This window comes from Melanaphis sacchari, unplaced genomic scaffold (assembly GCF_002803265.2).
Source record: "Melanaphis sacchari strain LSU unplaced genomic scaffold, SCAv2.0 Contig178_pilon_pilon, whole genome shotgun sequence".
In the NCBI taxonomy this organism is placed as follows: Eukaryota; Metazoa; Arthropoda; class Insecta; order Hemiptera; family Aphididae; genus Melanaphis; species Melanaphis sacchari.
Window position 1 is genome coordinate 25686 of NW_020270843.1, and position 24163 is coordinate 49848.

The 24163-nt window shown below is 25.5% G+C and overlaps 1 protein-coding gene across 3 annotated transcripts; it reads left to right on the plus strand.

Moving 5' to 3' along the window:
- The first annotated feature begins 2043 nt into the window (after positions 1 to 2043).
- On the plus strand, positions 2044 to 17813 carry LOC112592502 (nose resistant to fluoxetine protein 6-like). 3 transcript variants are annotated; one of them, XM_025336576.1, is made up of 14 exons: positions 2044 to 2488; positions 5212 to 5426; positions 6876 to 7093; positions 9119 to 9207; positions 10347 to 10537; positions 10714 to 10877; positions 11623 to 11791; positions 12610 to 12803; positions 13892 to 14033; positions 14666 to 14855; positions 15749 to 15891; positions 16723 to 16832; positions 17393 to 17527; positions 17633 to 17813. In XM_025336576.1, the coding sequence occupies exons 1-13, from the start codon at positions 2245 to 2247 to the stop codon at positions 17496 to 17498; spliced, it is 2175 nt and encodes a 724-aa protein (XP_025192361.1). In that variant the 5' UTR covers positions 2044 to 2244; the 3' UTR covers positions 17499 to 17527; positions 17633 to 17813. The 3 variants fall into 3 exon arrangements, with proteins under 3 accessions (XP_025192361.1, XP_025192360.1, XP_025192359.1); XM_025336575.1 differs by having other exon boundaries at positions 17393 to 17523; XM_025336574.1 differs by having other exon boundaries at positions 17393 to 17813.
- The last annotated feature ends 6350 nt before the right edge of the window (positions 17814 to 24163 follow it).

A 24163-nucleotide genomic window follows, 5' to 3' on the forward strand; every position in this document is an offset into this window, starting at 1 on the left:
TGGCACGCGTTTAGGTCAAAAAACAATCTCGTTACTAGTCTTATTGATTGGCAAGTATGTTCATGATTCGTATTTGCGTTAATCATAATTCATATAAATAACGCATAACATAACTTTTCGCTGAATTTTTAATATATTGTCTATCGTTACACAAGCTTGAAGTAGTAATTATATAATATCCATTACGGCTTTATAAATAATGCCAATTACAAATAAAAACATTACTAACTGATAGATACTTAAATGTATTGAATGTTTCAGTAAATTTGTGTTTTCAAAGGCTTTAGTCTATTATTACTAGCTTAGGAGTTTGTAGCATTAATAACGAATATCATCGAAAGTTCTACGATAAAAAAAAACATGTTGTATTAAGTTTATGTACAATGTATGGTTTTAGAACCATAAAATTAATCAAAAATTAGTAACGATTTTGGAAATATCATTCTTATATATTATTAATGTGGAGTTACAAAAAAGCAATGTTTTCAAAAAAAAATATATTTTTTACTATTTTTTATCGTTATTGTATTTATCCTATTTTACTGTTTTAAATGGTAACATATGCTACGAAGCAAAAAACATTTTTGACAATCATAATTTTATAAAAATTAAATTTTTGTTCAAGTATTAGCTAAAATTAGTTTATAACTTATAACTATAAGTATTTCAAGTTTTTATGAGTAGGGTAGTGTTGTGTGACACAGGGATACCCACAAAATGTTAATTCAGTACTCCGCTTACGAAAAACTTTAAAATATATTATATATACATGTATAACAAATTTAGATTTCAGGATCATAACTCTAAATACCTTATACGGGCGGACGTAATTGCAAAGCTGAATGTAAAATATGACCGGCTGAGCTTTTATCAAGATCAGTACCCATAAATTTACAATAATTAACAATGTTGCAGACGTATTTATAAAATTATACCAGTAATTAATATTACAATTATTGTAGTAAACTTTTTTTATTCTCTCAATTTTTTGATCAGTAATAACTGTTAAAAATGTTTGATAGTCGTGTAAAATTAGCGATCTTTATAATTAAATTGCATAGGTACTGTACTACTGTGTCATAATTTGCTTCCTTTACTATAATACTTATATGAGTTATGAATTATGAGTAATAATTTTCTTTCATTTTATAGGAATTATAATAATTTCTTGATTATCGATAAATATGTTATAAATACATTGTTAAATACATTATAGTTTAATAAATATTTTATTTATCAATAGTTAACGACAGTGTCATAATATTATAGAAGCAAAAGTTTATCAAATGTGGTTGCAGCAAAACTAATAACACAATATAATAAATTGTGACCATCAACGTTGATACTTAAAATGGTATACTATTATGCATTATTATTTAAATGATATATTTCTTTAATCTGTTTATTGCTTTGCTTGGTATTTTAGAAGATATTATTTTCAAGTATAATTCTTTACTGTATTTTATTCATAACAAAATCTGTAATACGCATAATTTTGTTTGAAATTCGTCGATAAATTTAATTTAAGTTACTTAAGAAATAGTTATATTTTTTTTTTTTATTTGTAAATTAAAATTTTAATCAACCCAGTTAATTGTGCAAATTCAAATTTTTTTAAAATTATTAACGATCGATATCTGTTAAAAAAAGGGGAGATTATTAAAGAGCATTATATAGTTGTTGTAGCATTTATCGCTATTACAATTTATATACCTATATTGTTTTTGCAGAAATCTGATATACTGGGTTGGTTTTTTAGTTTTAACATTAATAATCATTATGGCACCTCTGGGTTAATAATAATAATTAATGTAATGATACGAAATTAAAAAATAATATTAAATTTAACTGTGAATATTATTAATTCATTTGATACGTCATCATAATATTTCTATACCCACGTTGAGATAACTAAATTTGGACACATGTTATACGCATGCGCAAACGCTTACCAACTACTTTGTACCTCCCTTCAAGGATATTTCCAAAGTATTATTCACTTAAGATAATGGTATAAAGATGGTGTATATAACATGTATTTACTCGTAATACCCGTTTATCGTTTGTGTTGTAGTGACGGACGAATAGTCGATTTGCGATTGCCGCCAGTCTATACGCGTATGCCATTTAATCCACGAACCGATATTTGCGACGTACCGGATGCATGCGTAAATAAAATAATAATAATATTCGAATATTTTTAATAATAGTAGTGATAATATTATTTATATTTTGTTAATAATCATGTCTCGCGCGTCATTGTCGGTATTTGCGGCCGTCGCTTTGTTCTTCGTCGTTGTCGAAGCCTTGCCCGGCGATCTCGACCATCCAGTGGACAATGACATTCCGAAAACTTGGATCGCGAACATATTCTACGAAGCGCTGGTGAACTTTACCGGGCCCATAAATGTGGGTAGTACGGCATGTCGCAAACAGACGGAGATGTATACTAGGCACTTGAAAAACGATTCGCTGTGGGCCGTACAGAGTCAGTAAAATTTACCTGTTAATTAAATATTTCGATCCTTTTTAACCAGCTACTGGTTAGTCATAGTTATTGTATAATTTTAGTACACAAAACCATTAAAATCTATAGTGTTGAAACTCGAAGAATAGTTTTAACTGAAAATGAGTACGATTGAGCATAAAATCGTGAAATAAAGAAAAGACAAAAACCTTATCTTACAACTCAGTGGATATTTTTAGCAATTTTTATCACTGGGCGACATAAAAAAAAATTCACGTGATACGTCATAATCAAAATCAACATATATGTCTAAAAACTACTTTTCAAAATTAAATATAAAAAACCTTACCTATATCTAACAATACCATCAAAAATTTCAACACATAAACAAGTACAAATAATTTATATGGTAAACTTATTATTTTTAGTTAAAAAAAGGGATCAATAACATACAGTTTACATATTATTATATAAGTATAAAAAACAACATATTAAAATAAATATAAGAATTATCTTGTAGGAACTAGTACTAAAATCAAATCAAAAACAATATTGGAATGACTGAATCACCGGATGAAAGATGTCGCATTGTCGCATAGAATAAATTGATTCTTGCATACAAGTATTATCTATGAGTATCTAAGGTGATCGGTTACACGGGTTTTCCATTGTAGAAAATTTCAATAATTATTTGTACTTCCAAATTCAAATTATCGAACGAAATAATATAAATATAAATAACAAAATTAAACACAAGAAATACCTAATTATATAATAATTTTAAATTTCGTCATTTTTACAAATAATCGTAGTCACCCAGTAATTAAATATAATATAGTCTACTAGGTGACAAAAAGTTTTCTCTAGGGGACATTTTTGTCGCCCGGTATATTAGAATATTCATTGTAATGCAACTTGACAATATATTATCAATTTTTAAAATTAAAAAAAAATAATAATATTAAATATATTTGAACAGAGAAGTTAAAACTAAAAATGTATATCCATTGTTAGATAAGATTTTATCTAAAATGTTTGTAATATTATGTAATTTTTTTCTAAAATCTATCTAAATCGATATTATTGATGAATTTAAATGAGCAAGATTATATTATCTTTATATATATAATTTTTTAAATACTTACGTTACAGCTCACAATTAAATAGTCCCCAACGCTTGTAAATTATTTTGAATAAATATTTGTAATCATTTATATTTTTTCTTAAAGTAAATTATGGAATCTATTGACTTTAAAATTATTTATTTTTTAGGAAAACAACCGTTTTATACAATTGCTTAATTGATTATAACCTGTTATATTTGCGATTTACATATTATAAAATTTAAATTGTTCTACCATGATCGTTATCTTATACTCTTCTTTCTATGTATTATACAATATTATAGCATAGATAAATTTAGGAGACTAATTGCCCAAATTGGTCAAATTGGCACTATAATTATTTGGTAGTTAATCGAGCTATCGCCTGATTGATGTATTATACATCATAAAGCATAAGAAACATATTAGTGACGCGGCTGGTTAAAAATCTAAACCGTAAAAATTTTTTCACTATGTGGTTCGGTAGATAATGCGGAAAAAATACATTTCCTGGTAAGTGGTAGGTATGAGATTGATTAATTACACACACAATGAACACGTATATTAAATGAAAATTGTTTTGTTATTCATAACCAGTTTTCTTTTATTATATTGTTTTGGTCATTTTATTATCGTAAGTTTTTTCAATTTTATATCCTTATTCTAATACGTTAACGCATGTAAAAATATTATTATATTATTATTATATTACTGTATTATAATACTCGTATTATGTGAATGATGTTTTAAAAAATGTAGTTGGACCTTCACCTTACTTGTCTTTTAAACGATACAGGAACATCTACAATAATACATTTTATTTTTGTCTTATAAGTATAATTCCTGTTGATTAAAACGCTTATAATAATAATATTTGCACAAAACAAGTTTAACTGGTTCAATGGCGAGCTCAACTCTATTGACATAATATGTGCAGAATACAATTTTAAAATACAACTTATGGAGTATGGAACGAGTTTATCAACTATAAGAATGAAATACGAATGCCTTTAAGCGAATATTATAATATATCATAATAAATATTATTTATTGTAAAATAATATACTAAGAAAATTTAAATTATTTTATAACCAAAATAATATGAAGATAGAGGTTGTCATTTCGATTGATTGTCCGTTGGACAAATTATAAAAATTAAAAATTAATAATTTGCCAGAATAAAATCGTTTTTGTTTATAATAGTGTATTGATTCTATATGTCATCACCATGTATTATATTATAACAAACTATATAACACACTTGTTATCATTTGCAATCTGAATAATGTATCGATTACCAAAATTAAATAACAGAAAAAATAGTACCACTGATTTTTTGTAAGACTCATCGGCATTCGAAGTGCCTGTAGTACAAAATATGCAATATTGTTATACACTTACACTATTATTGTTTATATCTAATCAGTAATCAGTGTAAATAGTGTTTAGATTAATTTTATTTAACTTATCCAGATTAGTATTTCGAGAATTATCTTTCAAATTCAGCCTTTCTTATAAAAAAAAAATTAATAATAATAATAAATTAAAGTTAGTTTTTAGTTTAAGGGCAAGCCGTTAACCTCACTATATATATTAAATATCCATATATCTTTTAAATAACGTTAAGAAATGTTTGCACAGTGTCCGATTCATGGAGTCGGTATCCTAACGGCCTTCTTGTCGGCGCCTCACATCAGATGGGCGTGTACGAAGAATGTATCAAAGTGCAACAGCCCATTAAGGGTAAATACTGTATGCCATCCGTCAAAATTAGCTCGTCGACCGGCACCGATTTCGCGGCGAAAATAAAAAACCAACTACGTGAGAACGACCATGCCTGGTACGAGATACTCGGGGTGAGTAGGTTACATGATATTATGATCACATCAATATTATTATTGTGACTCTTGATAGAAAGAGTAGCATTTAAGTAGGAAACATCTCACAAGTATGTTCCGAAATGACCTTTAGATTAGGGGTAGTGATATTGATTCTTTCAAGAAGTATTCGTTCTTGCCAGGTTAGCTACTTATTTTTACTACCCATCCATGATGTATATTGTAATTTTTATTAACATTTCAATCATTTTTTATTTTTACGTAGACACGCTTGTATTTCACTTTCACTGCTGTTTGAAATTATTACAGTGATGGGAAAGCGTTAAATGAACTAATTCAAGCTCAAGTTTAAGGCATTAAATATGAACTAATTCAAATTATTATCAAGAATTATAAGAAGTTACTAAAGAAAATGTGTTGAAAAATAAAAATTGCAATTTACGTTTTTATTGTGTAACAGAATTATAAGTACCTATATGTAAAAATTTAAAAGAATGTTATCAATTATTATCATTTCATTTTGGTACAAAAAAAGGTTCTAAATAGTCGTTATGTACCTATAGTCTGCGAGTCACGACACAAAAAGTCAAAAATTGGCAGTTGAGATTTAACAACTAATATGTTCGTGGCGGTCAAAGACCAGTTTTTGTGTCTCAAACAATAATTATTAATAATATGAAATTAAAATTTAAAAGTGAAAATAGAAATAATTGTTTACTGTTTGTTCATAGACAATGTATTAATTAAGTAATAGGTCTATGGATTTGTTTATGTTTTGATGTTATTTATAGGCAACTATACTACTTTAGTTATAAAAAGAGTATTAAGCGTTATAAATATAACTATGCTCTATGAAAATTATATTGTTAATAAACGAACATAAAATTTTCAAGATCATAATAAAAAGAACTTAGTTCACGTTAAAGTTCATTTCTTGAAAATTGTACTCGTTCATGTCAAGTTCATACAATATACAATAAGAACACATTCTTTCCTATCATTACATTATTGCAAATTTCCACTTATATAATGGTAATTCTTTTTTATCATTTAAAGTTCAAGGACCTATGCATTTACTACGTTTTTTGTTTTCTGGTATCTTACACTAAACATTTTTGAACGTTATTATCTTCCTTATTCAATAATCACAATCCAAATATTTATTTTTTTAAATCAAACCAATTTGTGATTGATTACCATAATCTTAAGGCTTCAAAGTCTTTTTTTTTTTGTTAACTTATGTATGTGAAATAATAGGTTAAAGGAGATAAGTGAAAACGACAGAAGACAATTTGGAGAATTTGAATCGTCTTTACACGTTCGATAAATAGATTAATAATAATTTTGTCCTTCGTCGAAACCGCTACAATAATAATATTACGTCGTATATGTTAATACTTATATAGACGAACAAATAATTCATACTATATATTTTTGATTAATCTTACCTTTGGTTTTATATCACAGTTTGTAGATCGTGACAACAGATTTCTCCGAAATGTTATAGAATTTGGTATTTGCATACCGGATTCATGCAATGCAGACGACTTACAGGTAACATTGCAAAAGGAATTTGATGCACACTTCCTACCACACCGGATCAACGCTCAAGTTCAAGTTGAATCAATATCATGTTCGACGGACAAGGACGAATATCCATACGATAATGGATTTTATTTGACCAGGTAACGAACCTTAACGTTATATTTATATGTATATAAAGCAAACAATTTTCCTTTTTACTTTATTAATTTATAATATTATTCAATAAAACTATTTCTTTTAGTTAGATTAGGGTATTCTGTAGTTTCCTAACAGCATTTGTTGGTGTTGCTTACGACCAATAGATTGCGCGCTAAGGACAATATATTATTATATCGTAACTTTAATGTAGTATTATAGTTTTATCACTCGTCGATAGAATGAAAACACTTAAGAATTAATTTTAACCTTTTGTCTGCCTGGTGAAAATCTTCTTACCTAATGGATATTCCAAATGGACGATAAAAGAAATGGTGGGGAAAGGGGATACATATAATAACACATGTGGAGCTGGGTACATTGACATTTACAAAGCATGGACATTTTTTTGCAGTGACCGGTTAGTATTATAGCAAGTGGATGGCCTTCTCTTCTTCGTACATTGCTCGTGTTCCTACATTTTATATGTTGCGCCGGTAGTATAGAACAAAGTGCATATATAACGAGTCATTGTTTGAATTAAAACGGCGCACGGAATGGTTAATAGGGACATTTTTTATCATCCGTAAATCTCACTAAGAATTGAAATACTATTATTAATTGATTTTAAAATGTATTAATCAAAGATCAGATAACTTATTTCGTAGAACTTAATGTATCAGTGTAATACTGTAATCTATACGTGGCATCCATAGTTTTTACATTACTTTCGTTTAAATATAGGTAGTTATCATATAAAATGTGTTATGACTTATGAATATTTAAAATATTATGCAAAAATATACACAATAAAAATTCGATCATTTATATCATTATGACGTAATTCGTATTCATTTACTAGTCAAATTTTAAAAACAACGCTGCAGAAAAAAAAACATTCAAATGCATATTATAAATCCTAGTTTTGATATTATAATGATGTGATGCAAAATGTGAACATTATCTAGATAAAAAATAGTTAATTTTAAACTTTTTTACTTATCCAATTACTTAACCAGTTAAAAAATTTACTATAGTAAATAAGCTTTATCCAGTTAACTTGAAAATTAATGCGTTAAGTTCAAATCATATTTATAGATAGATGAGTACCTCTATAATACAGTATATATCATATATGTATATCTTGTATATATATTTTAAGTTATAAATTATAACAGTATATCATTAGATAAATTTAAAAAAAAAAATTCTTTTTTGTTTAATCAAGATGTATACAAAGATTTCGAATAAAAATAAACAAATAAATATGCTTTGATTGAATAATCAAGTTGACACGAACATGTAATATCCTTAAATATTATAGTTAGTGTGCTTGCAAAAGAATATAATAATATACATTTTTAACAAAATAAGTAATTAGTTTAATCGATCCCAAAAAAATACATTTGTGTATCACCACACCATGACACTGTGAATGAATGCTACAATTTACGAGTAATGAACTTGATATCTATTATTAGTATGTTTTCTGTGTTAAATTTGTGTAACAAAGACTTGTGTTACAAATATCAAATTTGAAAAATTGAATTTTTTTTAAAATTAAAATTTATTTTTAAACTTGATACAATCCATTCAAATACACAAAAGTTAGTTAAATAGTTCCAACTTCTATCTTAAACTATATAGTATTATACATCATTAAGGATTCGGTGGGTATTGAAAATATAATTTAAATTTAGATAGTATTATTGATTTTAAATTACTTTTATTTCAAGCATAAAATTTCTTTCCGATCATTTATCATTAATAAATAATACGTATTATGTTGATAGTAATATAATTTAATATTAAAATTATTTTCACAGATAGACTTTACCCTCGTTGACATATTACTTATAAGTTATTTTAAACCAATTTTAAAACATTAAGGACTATTTTAGATATATTTATTGACGATAATAAATAAATATTCTATATTAGGTATCTAACTGTAGTATATACTGTAATTTTATACTTTAATATAACGGTCACTATAACTACACTATATATTAATCGTTTGGTTATTAAAGTTTACTAGTTGGATTTATATTTTTGCTCTGCTGCTTATCAACAGCGTACCATATGGCAATATTAATACAGAGTAAAAACGAAAAAACAAGTGAGTACAATATTTTTTAGTTTTAAATACCTCTGTTTTATTATGTCAAACACTCCAATACGCGTGATTTGGTTAAATTTTGAGTAAGCCACATTAATTCCAAATTTCCAACATCAACGTTTCAAAACCTCTTAAGTGATTTCCGAGTTGTATGTACCTACATTAAAATGAGGTTTAATTTTTAATTTTAATTGAGTGTACATAATTATGTTGTATAAACAGACATTGACATTTAATAGTTCAACTCACGAATATGTTGTGTACTTAAAATTATTTATAGGTACAACGTGACTTTTTAAAGAATTCAATAATAACGAATATATTATAGTATTCTGATATAAAATATAAACATGTTTTTGGACTTACCGAGGTATTTTGGATTTACAATGCATTTATTTTTTCATCAGAAAATACATAATATTGAAAATATATTTAAAAGTTACATGTAGTATATTATAATATTATTATGCAATACGTTGGAAATTGAACACAGATTATATACTTGAAACAATTTTTTTTTCTTCATATATCGGTTTTTGAGAAGATAAAATGAAAAACAACAATATATTATTTGACCGACGAAATTGTTATAGCAATAAGCGTTCTGTTTTTATGGAAGTCCTCGAACACGTATTTATGGTACCTATTATTTTTCAAAATCGTTGTACTCTTCGTGTTTATACACCTGCCGATGGCTTAAAATAAAAAAAATATAATATTATTTATTATATTTTAAGTAAAATTAAAAGGCTCATAAAAAAATTGTTAATATTGTAATTTTGATTTCTAACTTTATCAAGGTAATTTTCAGAAGAAAATATTTTTTAAAGTTTCATAATATGCCTTTTGGCGTTTGGCCTTTAAGCTTTTTCAATAATAATATCATGCCAATCAATTCTTCATAGTTAATATCATAATTATGTTATTGCTGTACAATCATGTTTAAAAAAGCCGCTGTACAGTCATTGTTTATCCAAAAAAAATTTTCTTATTTTAATTATCTACAATATAAGTTGTAAGTCCCATGTAAAAAATATACAGTTACTATAAATCTCGCTGAGAAAGCATTTGCCTATATAAATTATATCATCATATTATTATTACAGTATGTTATTTTCATTGTATTATTGTACTTACAGGTAAAATTCCGGAAATATTCAGCATATTTTCGTTTATTCGCAACTTCAGAGATTTGATCAAATACAACAGAAACAACGATCTGAACGTATTCAATGGGCTGAAGGTTTTGACCATGATTTTGGTTTTGTTCGGTCATAAATTTTTGTACTTTATAATAAATCCGATCACGTACGCGATAGATCTTGAAAAGGTAATTCAAATATTATTTTGTATAGGTATATCATAATATATGATATGCAATGTTGCGCGTGCACCCGATGACGCATTTACATACAGCACCTATTTCTAAACTCCATTTATATTTATAAGCTTTATTTTTCCGAATGGTTTTATTTTCTTGATACGTTTGTTTTTGTTTCATTATAGGTGTATAAGGAAGGACCGGATTTCTTATTGACGTGCATGAATTTGATCGATCCGTTTTTTTACATTGCTGGTTTTTTACTATACGTCATGCTGATTCCACAATTCAATAAGCCCGGCACTAATTGGTACCAAATAGTTATGGTGATCGTTTACAAATATCTGAAGTATGTACCTATATCAAATATACATTAGTAAATTACATATTAATTATGTAATTATTAAATTAAGAAAAATAATGGTATTAGTCCATTGCATTAGCCTGGTTAAACGATCGTTTAAAGCAGGAGTCTCCAAACTATAGCCCGCGGGCCGGATGCGGCCTCCGAATAAGTTTTCACCGGCTCGCCAAATAACGGCAAATACTCTAAAAATATATTTAATTTCCATAGTCGTTATCGTATGCACGAGCAATTATTATTAGCTGTATTGGCTGTAGTTTATAAATAAAATTATACATGAAAATTAAATGTGTTCATCCATTTTGGCCCGCTAAAAGCTTTTTTATTTTATGTGACCCTTGGATAAGTTTGGAGACCCCTGGTTTAAAGAAATGATCCGTTTCAATAATTTTTATAATTAAAGTGTATTATTTTTACAATTCGAGTGTGTTTCATTAAAAATTAAGGCACTTAATATTCATATTTAAAATAAAAAACGTTTGCATGAGAGTTTTCTAAGGTTTGAGTTTACGAGTTATTATTTTGAGATTTCACGATAACTGTGTCACTTCACTAATATAGTACAATAAAAATAAAGATTTGATTGAAAAAAAAAGTATTAGTCTTATATTATATGGAGCTTTTTATTTAAAAATATTAGTGTAGTCATATTGTCTAACTGTATATCGCCACTGTTTTATGTTATTAATATTACAATGATTATTGATAATGATGATTGTTCTTGGATAAGGGTTCTACCATCGTACCTGATCGTAATGCTGATGACAACTTTCATCATACCTCATATGGGAAACGGGCCGTTTTGGGCTCCAAGAATATGGCCCGAAGCAGAAAAATGTAAAAACTATTGGTGGGCTAATCTATTGGCAATCAGCAATTTCATACCAGTCGAAAATCAAGTAAAGTGAAAATCTATATTTTAATGATTTGAACATTATAGAACTATAGTAATAGATTGTATACATGTGTACTAAATACACTGTAGAAAAAGTGTACATCAAAAATGTTTAGGTATGTGATGTTTTATGATTTAAAAATAATGAAATTATTATTTTTTTTCTTTTTCCTTTACGTTCAATGTGCACGTTTCTTTATTTTAGAAATATGTTTTGCTCGAATGTAGTGTATTACTGTATAATATAGGTAAACGACTGATTCTTGAGTATAGTATAATATTAAATTTATATTGAGTAACCTATGCATAAAATATATTCCAAACGTGTACATTAAGGTACCGCTCGAAGTTAGTAAAAGTTTTCAATTTATTCAGAACGTTTATTATACATAAACAGTTATAGGTGGAATTTCCACACTTTTATGAAATACGAGTATAAGTATTACCCACCCAAAAATTATACACAATAAAATATTATTTAGAATGTGTTAGTGTAGAATCATACAGTATTTAAATATATTGCCATTTATGATTGATATTTATACTTTTAGAAGCAATATTTGGCATAACTATAATGTGTTTAAAAAATTCGAACCTAAATCATCAATATTGAAATACATAGTTCTCAAGTATTTGATGGTTGGCAAACTGTTTATTACTCTATATTGCTTGTATTAATTTTTTATTTCAAACTTTAAAATAACCCACTTACCTATAGGGTTGTAGAATATGTTCTATTTTTATAGCTTTAAGTGTAAAAATAGGTACAGAATAAAATTAGTAGTATATGCGTGAAAATAAATTATCGTTCTACTGTTACAGTGTCTCATTGCCGGCTGGTATGTATCGTGTCTACTACAGTTTCTCGTCATCGGCACTATTCTAGTTTACGTATACGTCAAAAACCGAAAAATTGGAACATTTTTATTTGTTATGCTTTTATGTATATCTTTGGCGACTTCGTTTGTTATAACCTACACCAACCGTGTATACGGAATAATTCGAGTAATGGTATCGTAAGTATAATCTATACGAAGCACAGTTCTGTGACCTGATTTGACCTAAACCTCGGTGTTGCGGAGTATTGAAGTATAGATACTTGATAGTCACCATTCACTACACTAAAAAAAATATCTTATGATAATAATATTACAGTATATTGTCTTCATACAATTAACTCATTACACATAAATAAAAACTATTATATAATTTTTAATATTTCTACTGTAGTTTTTAATATAAAAAGTAATTGTATATATTTAATGCAACATAATATTTCAGATATGAATGAACTAGGTTAATATTTTAGGCTGAGAATTTTAATTTTTTTTTTTTTTAATTCAGAATAAAATATCCCTCAGAAAAATTATAAGTTTGTTCGTAAAAAATCATTTTGTAAACCATAGTTGATAAAAAAAACTTGTTACATAACAAGTAATATGTAAATGTTTTTATTTGAATATCCAAAAACACTTTTAGGCAATTTTTTACTATTTTTTATACTGGTATGATGGAGATAACAATACAATTCAAGTGTTGCGTTCTCTTAAATACGTTTATGTTAAATTTTTTATATAGGTAGTGAAAAATTGAAAAATTATGATTAACTTGAACCCAAAACTGAAATATTGAATTGTATACAATGTTTTACAATATTTGAATAAAAGTAAGAAAGTAAACAAAATTATTTTAAAATATTTTACTAAGATTCATAAAATATTATTTGACAGAACCAAAATAGTAGTTAATTTGCTCCAACAAAATGTATTCTTGTAACTCTAAACTTGGAAAAAGTTGACAAAATTGATAAACCTACAGAAATTATTTTTGAAACACAAGATACTAAATGTTCAGAAACCAAAAATGTATCATTTAGTTTAGTATACTCACTTAAGAATTATGTCTAAATAAAATTAAGATTATCTAACCATTAGTTGTAGTAGAATATTTAAAACTTAAGCTTGTCTAGTGTCCCGCTCTTCACAATATCTTAACATTTATTATCTGGAATTACAGTTCAACTGGTCGTTAAAAAAAAATTAATACTTATTCACTTAATATTATATATTATATAATGCTTTTTTTTCATATAACTCATCCACAGGTTTTTGAAGAATCCAAGCAATTCAACGGAGTTCAGTAATTTCTACAGACAGTTTTACTATCGGGGTACGCCTTTCTATGCCGGATTACTTGCCGGCGTCGTAGTGGATGAACTGAAGAAACGAGAAATAAAATTTTCCACGGTAATTGCACATATATAATATTATAATATTATAATGTCACTGTCGCATTTAGATTTCTAAACGTTACGTCGTAATAATCGAGATTTATATTATAATATCAGTACTTGCAATAACAAAAAAAAAATGTACATGATTAACCAAAAATTGAAATGTATAAACATTTTATCACTCATATACAAGCTTTAACATAAAACTTTTAATTTCTATAAATACAAATACACAATTTATTTAATTTGTTAATACTAATGGACTAAAAATATAATTTATTATTATTTATTGAGGTTTAAATAATAAACCTACAAAATTGTCTAAGGAAAAAACAACATATAGTTATGTTACTTACCTATGTGAAATTTTATCCATGATTTATTTTATATAGAATTTTTTTTCTTAATTATAAAATTTATATAATTAAAATAATTTTTTTATCATATCAATACCCATATAATCATTGATAATTCAATAAAATATAATACCCAGGGATAGGATCATAGTTGTTAGAAATAATTTTTAAATTTATAAAGTATTTATACGTAGACAATATTTTTATATACTTAAACCATCGGTTAGCCGTTAAGTTTTTTTTTCTGCCAAACATGGCTTACGGTTAATATTTTTATTTTTTGTTACAGTCAGTCGTCTACGTTGGGACTCTGATAGTCAGCGCCGTTTGCGTTTGGGTCCAGCTGTATGGCGCAGTCTTTCACGATGTGGATAGACCCTACAATGTTTTAGAACAATCGGTGTATGCAGTTTTAAGCCACTGCACGTGGACCGTCATATTGTTCTGGATAACGGTGTGTCATTTCACCACTGGTTACGGTAAATCATGACAACTAGATTTTTTCTACTTTTTTTAATAAAACTCAAAAATTAGGATAAAATCCAAATTAGTCCATACTTTTTTGTTCTTTGAGGGTTATCAGTAAATGTACCATAAGTAAAAAAGATGGCCAAAATAATAATTATTAAATATACCTACTGATATATCAACCGACGTAAAACTTTATACGTAATTTACTTGTCTATTTGATTGGTGTACTTGCAAGTATATCCCTGTCATGAGGGAATCTGGTTTTAAACTTATATCGGGAGTAGGCTGAACATCTGGCGGTATTACTTATAGGGTGGTGAAATTCAGAATTTTAATTTGCAAATGTTAACGTATTGAGATGATATGTGTAAGGCTGTAGCGTAACAAATGAAACAAGAAATCAAGCAACTCGAATTTAGTATTTGAATGGTCTTATTTAATATTAATTATTTTTATATAACATTATAAAATAATATTTTCAATAGGTTAAAATAATTAGTGTTATTCCATGAAATATTCATTCAGTAAATAATATATAAACATTTTATTAACGTGAAAAAAAATACAATTTACCATTATTTATGATCCATGTAGTTTACTATTTGTGTATAAAATAAAAATTGGAAAAGGGAAAATAAGAATTTTTATGAAAATTATTCTGAATTTAGGAAGAAAAATTTTGAATTTGAAATAGGTAGTTAGATTGGTGAGTATTATTTCAGGAAAAATGTGAAATATATATGGTTAAATTAATTTATATTATATATATACCACCACCATAATGGCAGGTATCGAACAATATAAAATATGAAATTTTATGACATATTAGAATTAAAAAGTATCAATTTAAAAGTTCATGATTTATTGAAATCATTTCATCTGTGTTGATATATTTATATAGGTCCAATAGAAAAACTGTTCAACAATAGATTAACAGTGCCCCTGGGCAGATTATCCTATACAGTTTATCTTGTCAACATCACCGTCATGATGATGATAGAAAGTAAACAAAAGACGGGTGTAATCCCTTCATCATATTTCTTGGTAAGTAAATATTCACACTAACCATGATTTTAATATTGCTTTAAGTGTTTAAAATGCGAAATTAAAGGCCAAAATTAATAATCTCGAAAATAAAAAATAATTGCAAATACCTACGTCATCATAAACAGTAAAGTAAAATATTTGGGTGAAAGCTGAAATCTGTATTAAAACAAATACACTTCTGCCTGTAGGTATATAAAAATAATAATTTAGGAGTTATGAATTATGGTAATGTTGAAATTCCTGTACTTATGTTCACCAACTATTAGTTTTGTTAAATAACATATTAATATATTAAATAGGTACTATTTCGTGCATTATTTTCATGTTTAAAAACGAGCGAATTAACAACAAAATATTGTTAGATATCCCGAAAAAAGGACACTTGTCATTATAGATTTACTTACATTTCAAAATTATTTATGAAGTATAACAAAAAAAAAAAAATTATATTAAATATTACTATAATCAGATATTAAATGGAATTAAAAGTAAGACATAGATAAGTTAAAATGTTAGTATCAGTTAAAATAAAATAAAATTTTACTTTAAGCTGTGTAATAGTTACTTAGATTTTTCCGTTTAATTTTAAACTTATTGACTTATTAAAGTCGTGAATAATTTATTATATATTTTTTTGATTTAATAATTTAGTACCTAGTTAAAAGGTGGTGGTAGGTAGTAAAAAAAAAAAATGGTTATCTTTCTTAATGTAAAATGGTTTAACAACTATAACGACTCAAGATAATTATTTTTTATAAAATAACTCATTTTTAAAATATAATTTATAAAACGATTTCATTTTTATTAACCGACTACGTATCGTTTCAGATTGATGGGTGGATTGTTGGAGCGATGAGGACATACATGGTGGGTACTTTACTATATTTGATCATTGATGCACCGTCGGGGCATTTGATCAAAAAATTATTATTTATAAAGTAAGTATCTTTAATATTATTTAGATTAAGATGATACCGCAATATTCGTATGTATTGTTTTTGTTTAACAAACGTATACAACACAACATATATTTGCGTCCTGCAGCTATACCGATTAGTTATGTTTAATATTAGAGTGTATTGACTTTTAATGAAACTTTAAAGTAAGAACATTATTTAAGTTTGTAAAATTATCAGTTTACAATTTTAATTTGTAATATTTAAATTTTAAAGCGAGTTATAAGTATCTTTCTATAATATGATATAAAAATGTATATAATTGACTTAAAAATTAAAACATCAAAAAAAAACTAATGTACAAACACAGTTGATGTTTATCCAAAATTTTACTTTCACTTTTCAAGTGTCATAACATAGGTTAATTTCTTTTAATATTAAATCTATGCAAAGTTATAAAATATAAAATATATTTGCGGAACTAATTTTTAATGTTGTACGTTTGTAAGACAAGCGAGATTATGACACAACTAAAATTGTATGAAAAATCGTGTCCATGAGTGCACACTATTTTAACAAATGTTTTTAATACTATTTTTTAGGAAAAACGAAAAAAAAAATTGCATTGATAGTGCGATGACGCCAAATCAGACGGAAGCCAACAACGTGGCTACAGATTTGGAACAAAAAAATTCCTCACGACTGTAAACGTGTATTTATTTTCAAATTTTGTGTATGTATGTGTAATATATTTGTATAATAAATAATATTATACACATGTGTCTCAATACGGATGTCTCCCCTTGAAAACTTTTATTTGATGACTAATATTTTTTGTGTAGGTGCGTGTGTTTATGATCTCGAAAAATCTATATCAAACGTATTACCAAGTATGAGTCATAATATACTCGTAACATGTCTTATTACATATTCAGTTTGCTAAAACTTGACACAAATTCAAATTTTGTTTTCACATCTGATTTAGTAACAATAATATTTTACTTTAAAGTAAAATAAGATAATTAGTAGAACTAATTTTAATAAGAATACTTATTCAAAATATCTAGTTATTAATTTTTAGAAGTATTCAAGTATATATAGAATATTTTATATTATTAAGGAAGATAAACACGTTGAGACACCATGTATTTTGTATATTTTAATATATTTTTTCTATTTAAATATTGTTAGTAATTGTATAAACGTGTTGTTATTGTTTATTTTTATACTTCAATATTTTATTATAATATTTGCCAAGGCTTATCGCCCACTGAACAAATCATTATTTAAATATTTTATTAATTTGCATTTGTCATGATTTTTACGGCGTATTTTTTATGAAACAATCGTAAAAAACAAAATAAGATAATTAAATAATTTTAGGATAGGTAGTGGATTATTAGCAATGATGTCATAATATGTATACCACTTTGGACTATTGCGAGTAATCACGAAATGTGTTTATCGAATAATGACCTCGCAATAACAATTTTATGGGTCTATTATTATATAACGCTTATTTCGACAATTTTATTATACGGCGTTTAATTTGTTAAATAAAGCAATACAATAATCTTCATAACAGCAACAACAGCAAAAACAATAATAATAATAATAAACGACATGACTTAGTAAGACTTACCACAAGTCAGTTCATGTGACGACATGTCATTAAAACTCTCCGTTATAATCGCTGAAGACTTGACGATGACTGATTTGAAGGATGTTACTTTTTCATTATTTGTTTTAGATATTTTCCAGGATCCAACAAAATGTTTCTATTATAACAGAAATAAATGTCTAATTTATTAAACTAACTTAATATAAAATATGAAACATTGATAATTAGAACAAAATGTTACTAATTACATACAGTCGATTATACATAGGTACTATAATATTAATTATTTTTGTAAAACTTGTAGATACAGTGTGATCTTTTTATTTTTATGTAATAATTATGTAAGATGTTCTGTTAAATTTTTTGGGCTATTAAAATTTCTGAAATTTTTTTTTACGTATCGTATTTAAATTCTTCAATAACAACATTTTGAAAAGATGCTTGTGTATTTTTAATTGAGTGCATAATAATTATTTCTAGGTAGACAAAAGTTATTTCATAGTTCATGTATAATATATTTACGTCAAATTATTTTTTAGTTGTTTCGGTTACGCTCCGCTTAATAACAGTAATAACAAATTGCTCGTAAATTACAACTTATTTTATTGTCATTATTGATATAATAGATTCATTATTATTTTATGTGATGTGTGCGATATTTCGTTAATTGTACTTACTTATAGCAAATTGATTTTTTTCTCTAATCTGTTTGATCAAGTCCGATATCTATGAAAGTTCCGGCATTGTGATGTATAACGGGTTATAATAGTATTCATATATTATAATGCCTAATTAATCAGCTTACTGTAAGCAAACAAAAATAACTTATAGTTAGTTATAGTTAATCGTAACGGTTTTACTTTTCTAAAAATAATTTTACTCAAACCGCAATGGCCGTGTATCTTTGTACAAGTATGTACTTCAACATCATCAGAAACACATTTTTTTTTTTCAAATAATAGTATATTATATTATAAATAATTATAATTATTTATAACATCTACGATAAAAATTACTTACTACTATTATAACTTTAATTGTATTTGCATGTACATACTTATTTTGATACGAAATAAAAAATATAAGCAATGGATTAAAATTAATAAAAATTAATCTTAGCTCATGTTGAATAAGTATAAATTGTGATAAATCTCAACTGAATTAACTACGATATCTAAATATATTGTGTCAACTATTTATTTATATTTTTTTATAATTATGTATACTAAATTTGTAAATGCGATGTTTATAAATAAAATTTTTGAAAACAGAATCAGTTTTTTTTTCACATCCCATTTTTTATTTTAAGTTTATAATTTATATTTAACTAAGGAAATAAATTATTCATTACTCAAAAATACACATTCCGAACGCATGTCGTATCATCTCTAACAAAACGTTAGAACCTTGATCAATAATTTCTATTTTACCAGAATACTTGGCACATATTATTGTATTTTTATGAGTCATATAATATTGTTATAATGGTGTTTTTTGTTATCTTAATACTATTGTTTTAAGTCGATCAATATCTTACCGATTGTTTTGAAAATTATTTAAATTTAAAGGTTTTATTGTTTGTTTTAACATTTCTATTGCAATTCTTTGCTTGCAATAGTTAATTTAATTTTTGTTATTTGTAACTTATTTTAATAATTCCATAGCGTTTGTATGACCTATGATTAATTTTTAAGACACGTTCTTGCTTTTGGAAGTTTATCAGTTTCCCGATTTTTATTATTCCTTACGTGCTCTAAATGTTCCAATACATTTGTTATATTAATTCTCCTGTTGGCTCTTGTATAAATTATGTGAATAAAATATTCCTTGCACTTCAAGATTTAACAAGGATTTATCAGAATACTAAAAATACAGATAAACCATCTGCAGTATTAATGGTAAATTACTAATACTATCATCGTGAATAATTACTACTATATATCTATAATTTAGTAATGTTCATTGTATCTTGTTATAATTCAGCTTTACGCATAAGTATAAATTGGGTGATAAGTAACGGTTTACGAGACTTCTAAATTAAACATTTTAAACAATTCTATGTTATTTTGATTCAATATTACAGTCAATAAAATCAATGCTAATTTTTTATTAATTTTATATTATTTATAAATTAAAAATACATATTTTATAAATAACTTATAGATACGATAATTAAAATTTGTAAAGATCGAATTGATTACCAATATTAGAAAAATTTAAAATCAACCATTGCATTTCCGATTGAAAATATCAACTTATTTTAAATAAATTTTTTATTATAAATAAAAATATTGTTATAATTTATAAGTTGAACATATATATCACGCATGTCTTAATGGAACGTTTTCTGGCGTTCTTTTACACCGTTACAAAATGTGGCAGATACAATTTATATAGAGTGCTAGACGAACAACTAACAAGTCTACCTATATACTTCATAACCACATTGTATGGATAACTATGAATAGTATACGTATATAATGGGTTAGATACTAAGAAGGATAGCGATTAATAACTGCGTTTGCTCCGTCATGTTGGTACAAATAATGATAAATAGAGCGCGATTTTCTTGTAAAAGTACCTACTCTGCTATGGATTACGAAATTAAAAATACAGATTGTTATGTATTCAAAAAACCAAAAGCCTACATTAAATATCATGGACAAACATAAAATTATAGAAAAATCATTGTTGAAACTACATAAATACATTTAAATACCTACCTAATTTAGAAAAAAAGAAGAAAATTTAAAATAAAGATCTTTGCTAGTAAAAGAATATACCCTAACAGTATAAGTATAAAATATATTATTTTGAATGAAAAAGTGAATCAGTATTTTTAATGGTACCCCTGTGTTACACAATTCCGACTCGTTTAAAATTTAAAATACTTATAAGTTAAGTATAGCTAGTTAAGAATCCATTTAAAATTCAATCGTTGTATACATTAAAATTTAAAAAAAAATATTCTGCAAAGGAATTTTAAACCAAAAATATATGTTGTCTTTTAAAAAAATGTATAACTAAAAAATGATAAAAATAAAAAATAGAAAAAATAGTAAGAATTGGAATTATTTTTCATATATTTTTGTTTTATAAATAAATCAAATTACGTAGATAAGTAACAAAATTATTTAAAACAAATTTTCAAAAGAAAGAATTTTTACTTAAAATCATAAAAAATTATAACGCACGGTGTACAGTTGCCTTATATGCTATAGGTATTATATAATATGATACCATACGCAATACAACATTATTGTATTATAATACGTTTCGCTAAATTTCTCTGTGTTCGAAAAATAATCCATGTTTATTATATTATACTAATAAGTATATTGTATATATTAATTATTTTCCGAATAACAACAATATATATTATGTAAATGTGTATGTGCGAGAAACTTGAATTAAAATTATATTTTAGTTTCGCTCCTGGGTAGTTTTCCGTTTCAAAAATGTGTAATTACCGAAGTGCACGTTTGCATTTGTGTCAAAATTACATATAGATATATAATATATAGAAAAAAAAACTTTATTCGAGTTTTGTTTAACTATATGCAAATATTGCGTTCGCCAAATTTCTATAGTCATGTATGGTATATAATATATATGTACACATATGATTGTTTTCTCGTACACATGCACATGGACGCATGGGAAATGGTAAAGTTTTCATTAGTCTCGTCAGTCGGTGGATAAACATTTGTGAACATATAACCTAAATTACACACACACACACGCATTTATTATAGGTAGATACAAAATATATGTGAGTACATCGAAAGCGTAAAAACAAAACAAGCAACATTGAGTACACACAATTAAATCATATACAATATCACTACAATAACATCACATATTATCGATATTATTGGTTATTGCACACAAAAATATCACAAGAGATTACAATAGTCTATAATATACAATATTATATTATTGTCATTTAGTGGTGAGAAATTCATTTCTTGAAACGTATAATATAATAGGTATGTACACTTTTTTGTGGTGGGTTCATTACGCGAGTCTGAGATGATTTAACGAGAATATCAATAAACCGAGTATACCATAGTATATAGTATTATGGTATACCTCTAATACGTCTTATTGTGTACAGTATTTACTTTATAAGCTATGATAAGTAACAATAATATAACATACCATATTCAAAGCGAAACTATTATTTTTTTGTGGTAAACATATTGATTGAAAAATAAACCAAAACCAAACGACTTTTTGTAAAAATAATATTCCACTTGCTACTGTGAAACAGGACCAAAATTTCATTAACAAACCAGAATAATGTGCATTTTCATAGAAATATTTTTTCTTCTAATACATCAATTACTAGATCAATATTGAGAAGTTTATGAAATATATCCAAAAGTTTTATATGTGAAGCACTCATTATGATTTGAAGACATTTTCATATGAGCGTCAAGTATAGCACGAGAAACATGTCATTCTCGTTTAAAATAGCTTACTTTTTGCCTTCAATTATTAACCATCTAAAAAAAATTATCTAAAACTAAAAATTTCCAATTTAAATATTCTATTTTAATTAACATCAAATTTAAATATTGATAACTAATTAAGTAATATAACATATTATATTATAATTTAAAAGAAATAAACTATAAAATAATAATATATTATATAATTATCAAAAATAGTTTTTTAGAATATTAAAATGTTACATAGGTAAGTTAAAAATTCATAAACATTTTTAATTTTGTATCTTAGTTTTTAAAATTGAATACAAAATTCTTTATAGAAACTTAATTCATAAAATATAAAAATGCATAAATCAGTTATTTTTTATAGACATTTTAAGTTTCGATTTGGATGAATTACTTATTTATACGATAAATAATTATAATATGTTTTATAATTTAAAAACATTACTTCTATAAACTTAAAATGTTATATATATTTTAAAATTATTATGAATTTTATTTTATGAAATAAAATTTTTAATTTATTTTGAAATATTATCTATTTATAGCTACTATATAAACCTATTTTTACTGTTTTATGCTGTTAAAAGAAAGATATTATTAAAGTTTGAGTTATTTAAGTTGATATTATAATACGACATAAATAATGAAGAATAAATACATATTATTATATTAATTAAATACTAATAATGTAATAAAATAAATGCAACATTTTCAAAAAAATTATACCAACCAATTTAAGCACTAACAGAAATTTAATAGGTATATCAGAAAAATATTATTACTTGGTAATAAAGGCTGATAGACCCTTTCTGCTCAGAATCTTTTTTTGTATACAATAATATATCATTGAGTTCAAATTTAACAGATTTATAATAGTGATCCACTCGACATCTAATGTACAGCAGAGCGGTAGGTACTCACTTAAATTTATTAAATTTATCAATATGTATATGTATGGCAATTAGTTAAAATACATTTTTGTTTTTAATCCGTTTTAAAAATATATAATATTAATACATTAGGCTAAATACATATCATGATTAATAATACTATAAAAATGTATTGATTTGTTTTGTACATATAATTATGTATACATATACAGTATATATGCCTATTATAACTATATACTACTTGCGTATAGCATATATTTATACGATATTCATAAAAAATATCTGTTTTTTTTTTAAATTCATTTTATACTGATTACAAACGTTTAATGTATATATTAAAATGATTTATTTGTGTCCGTGTTTTTTTTTTTATCTCATCATATCATCATTATAATATTTATA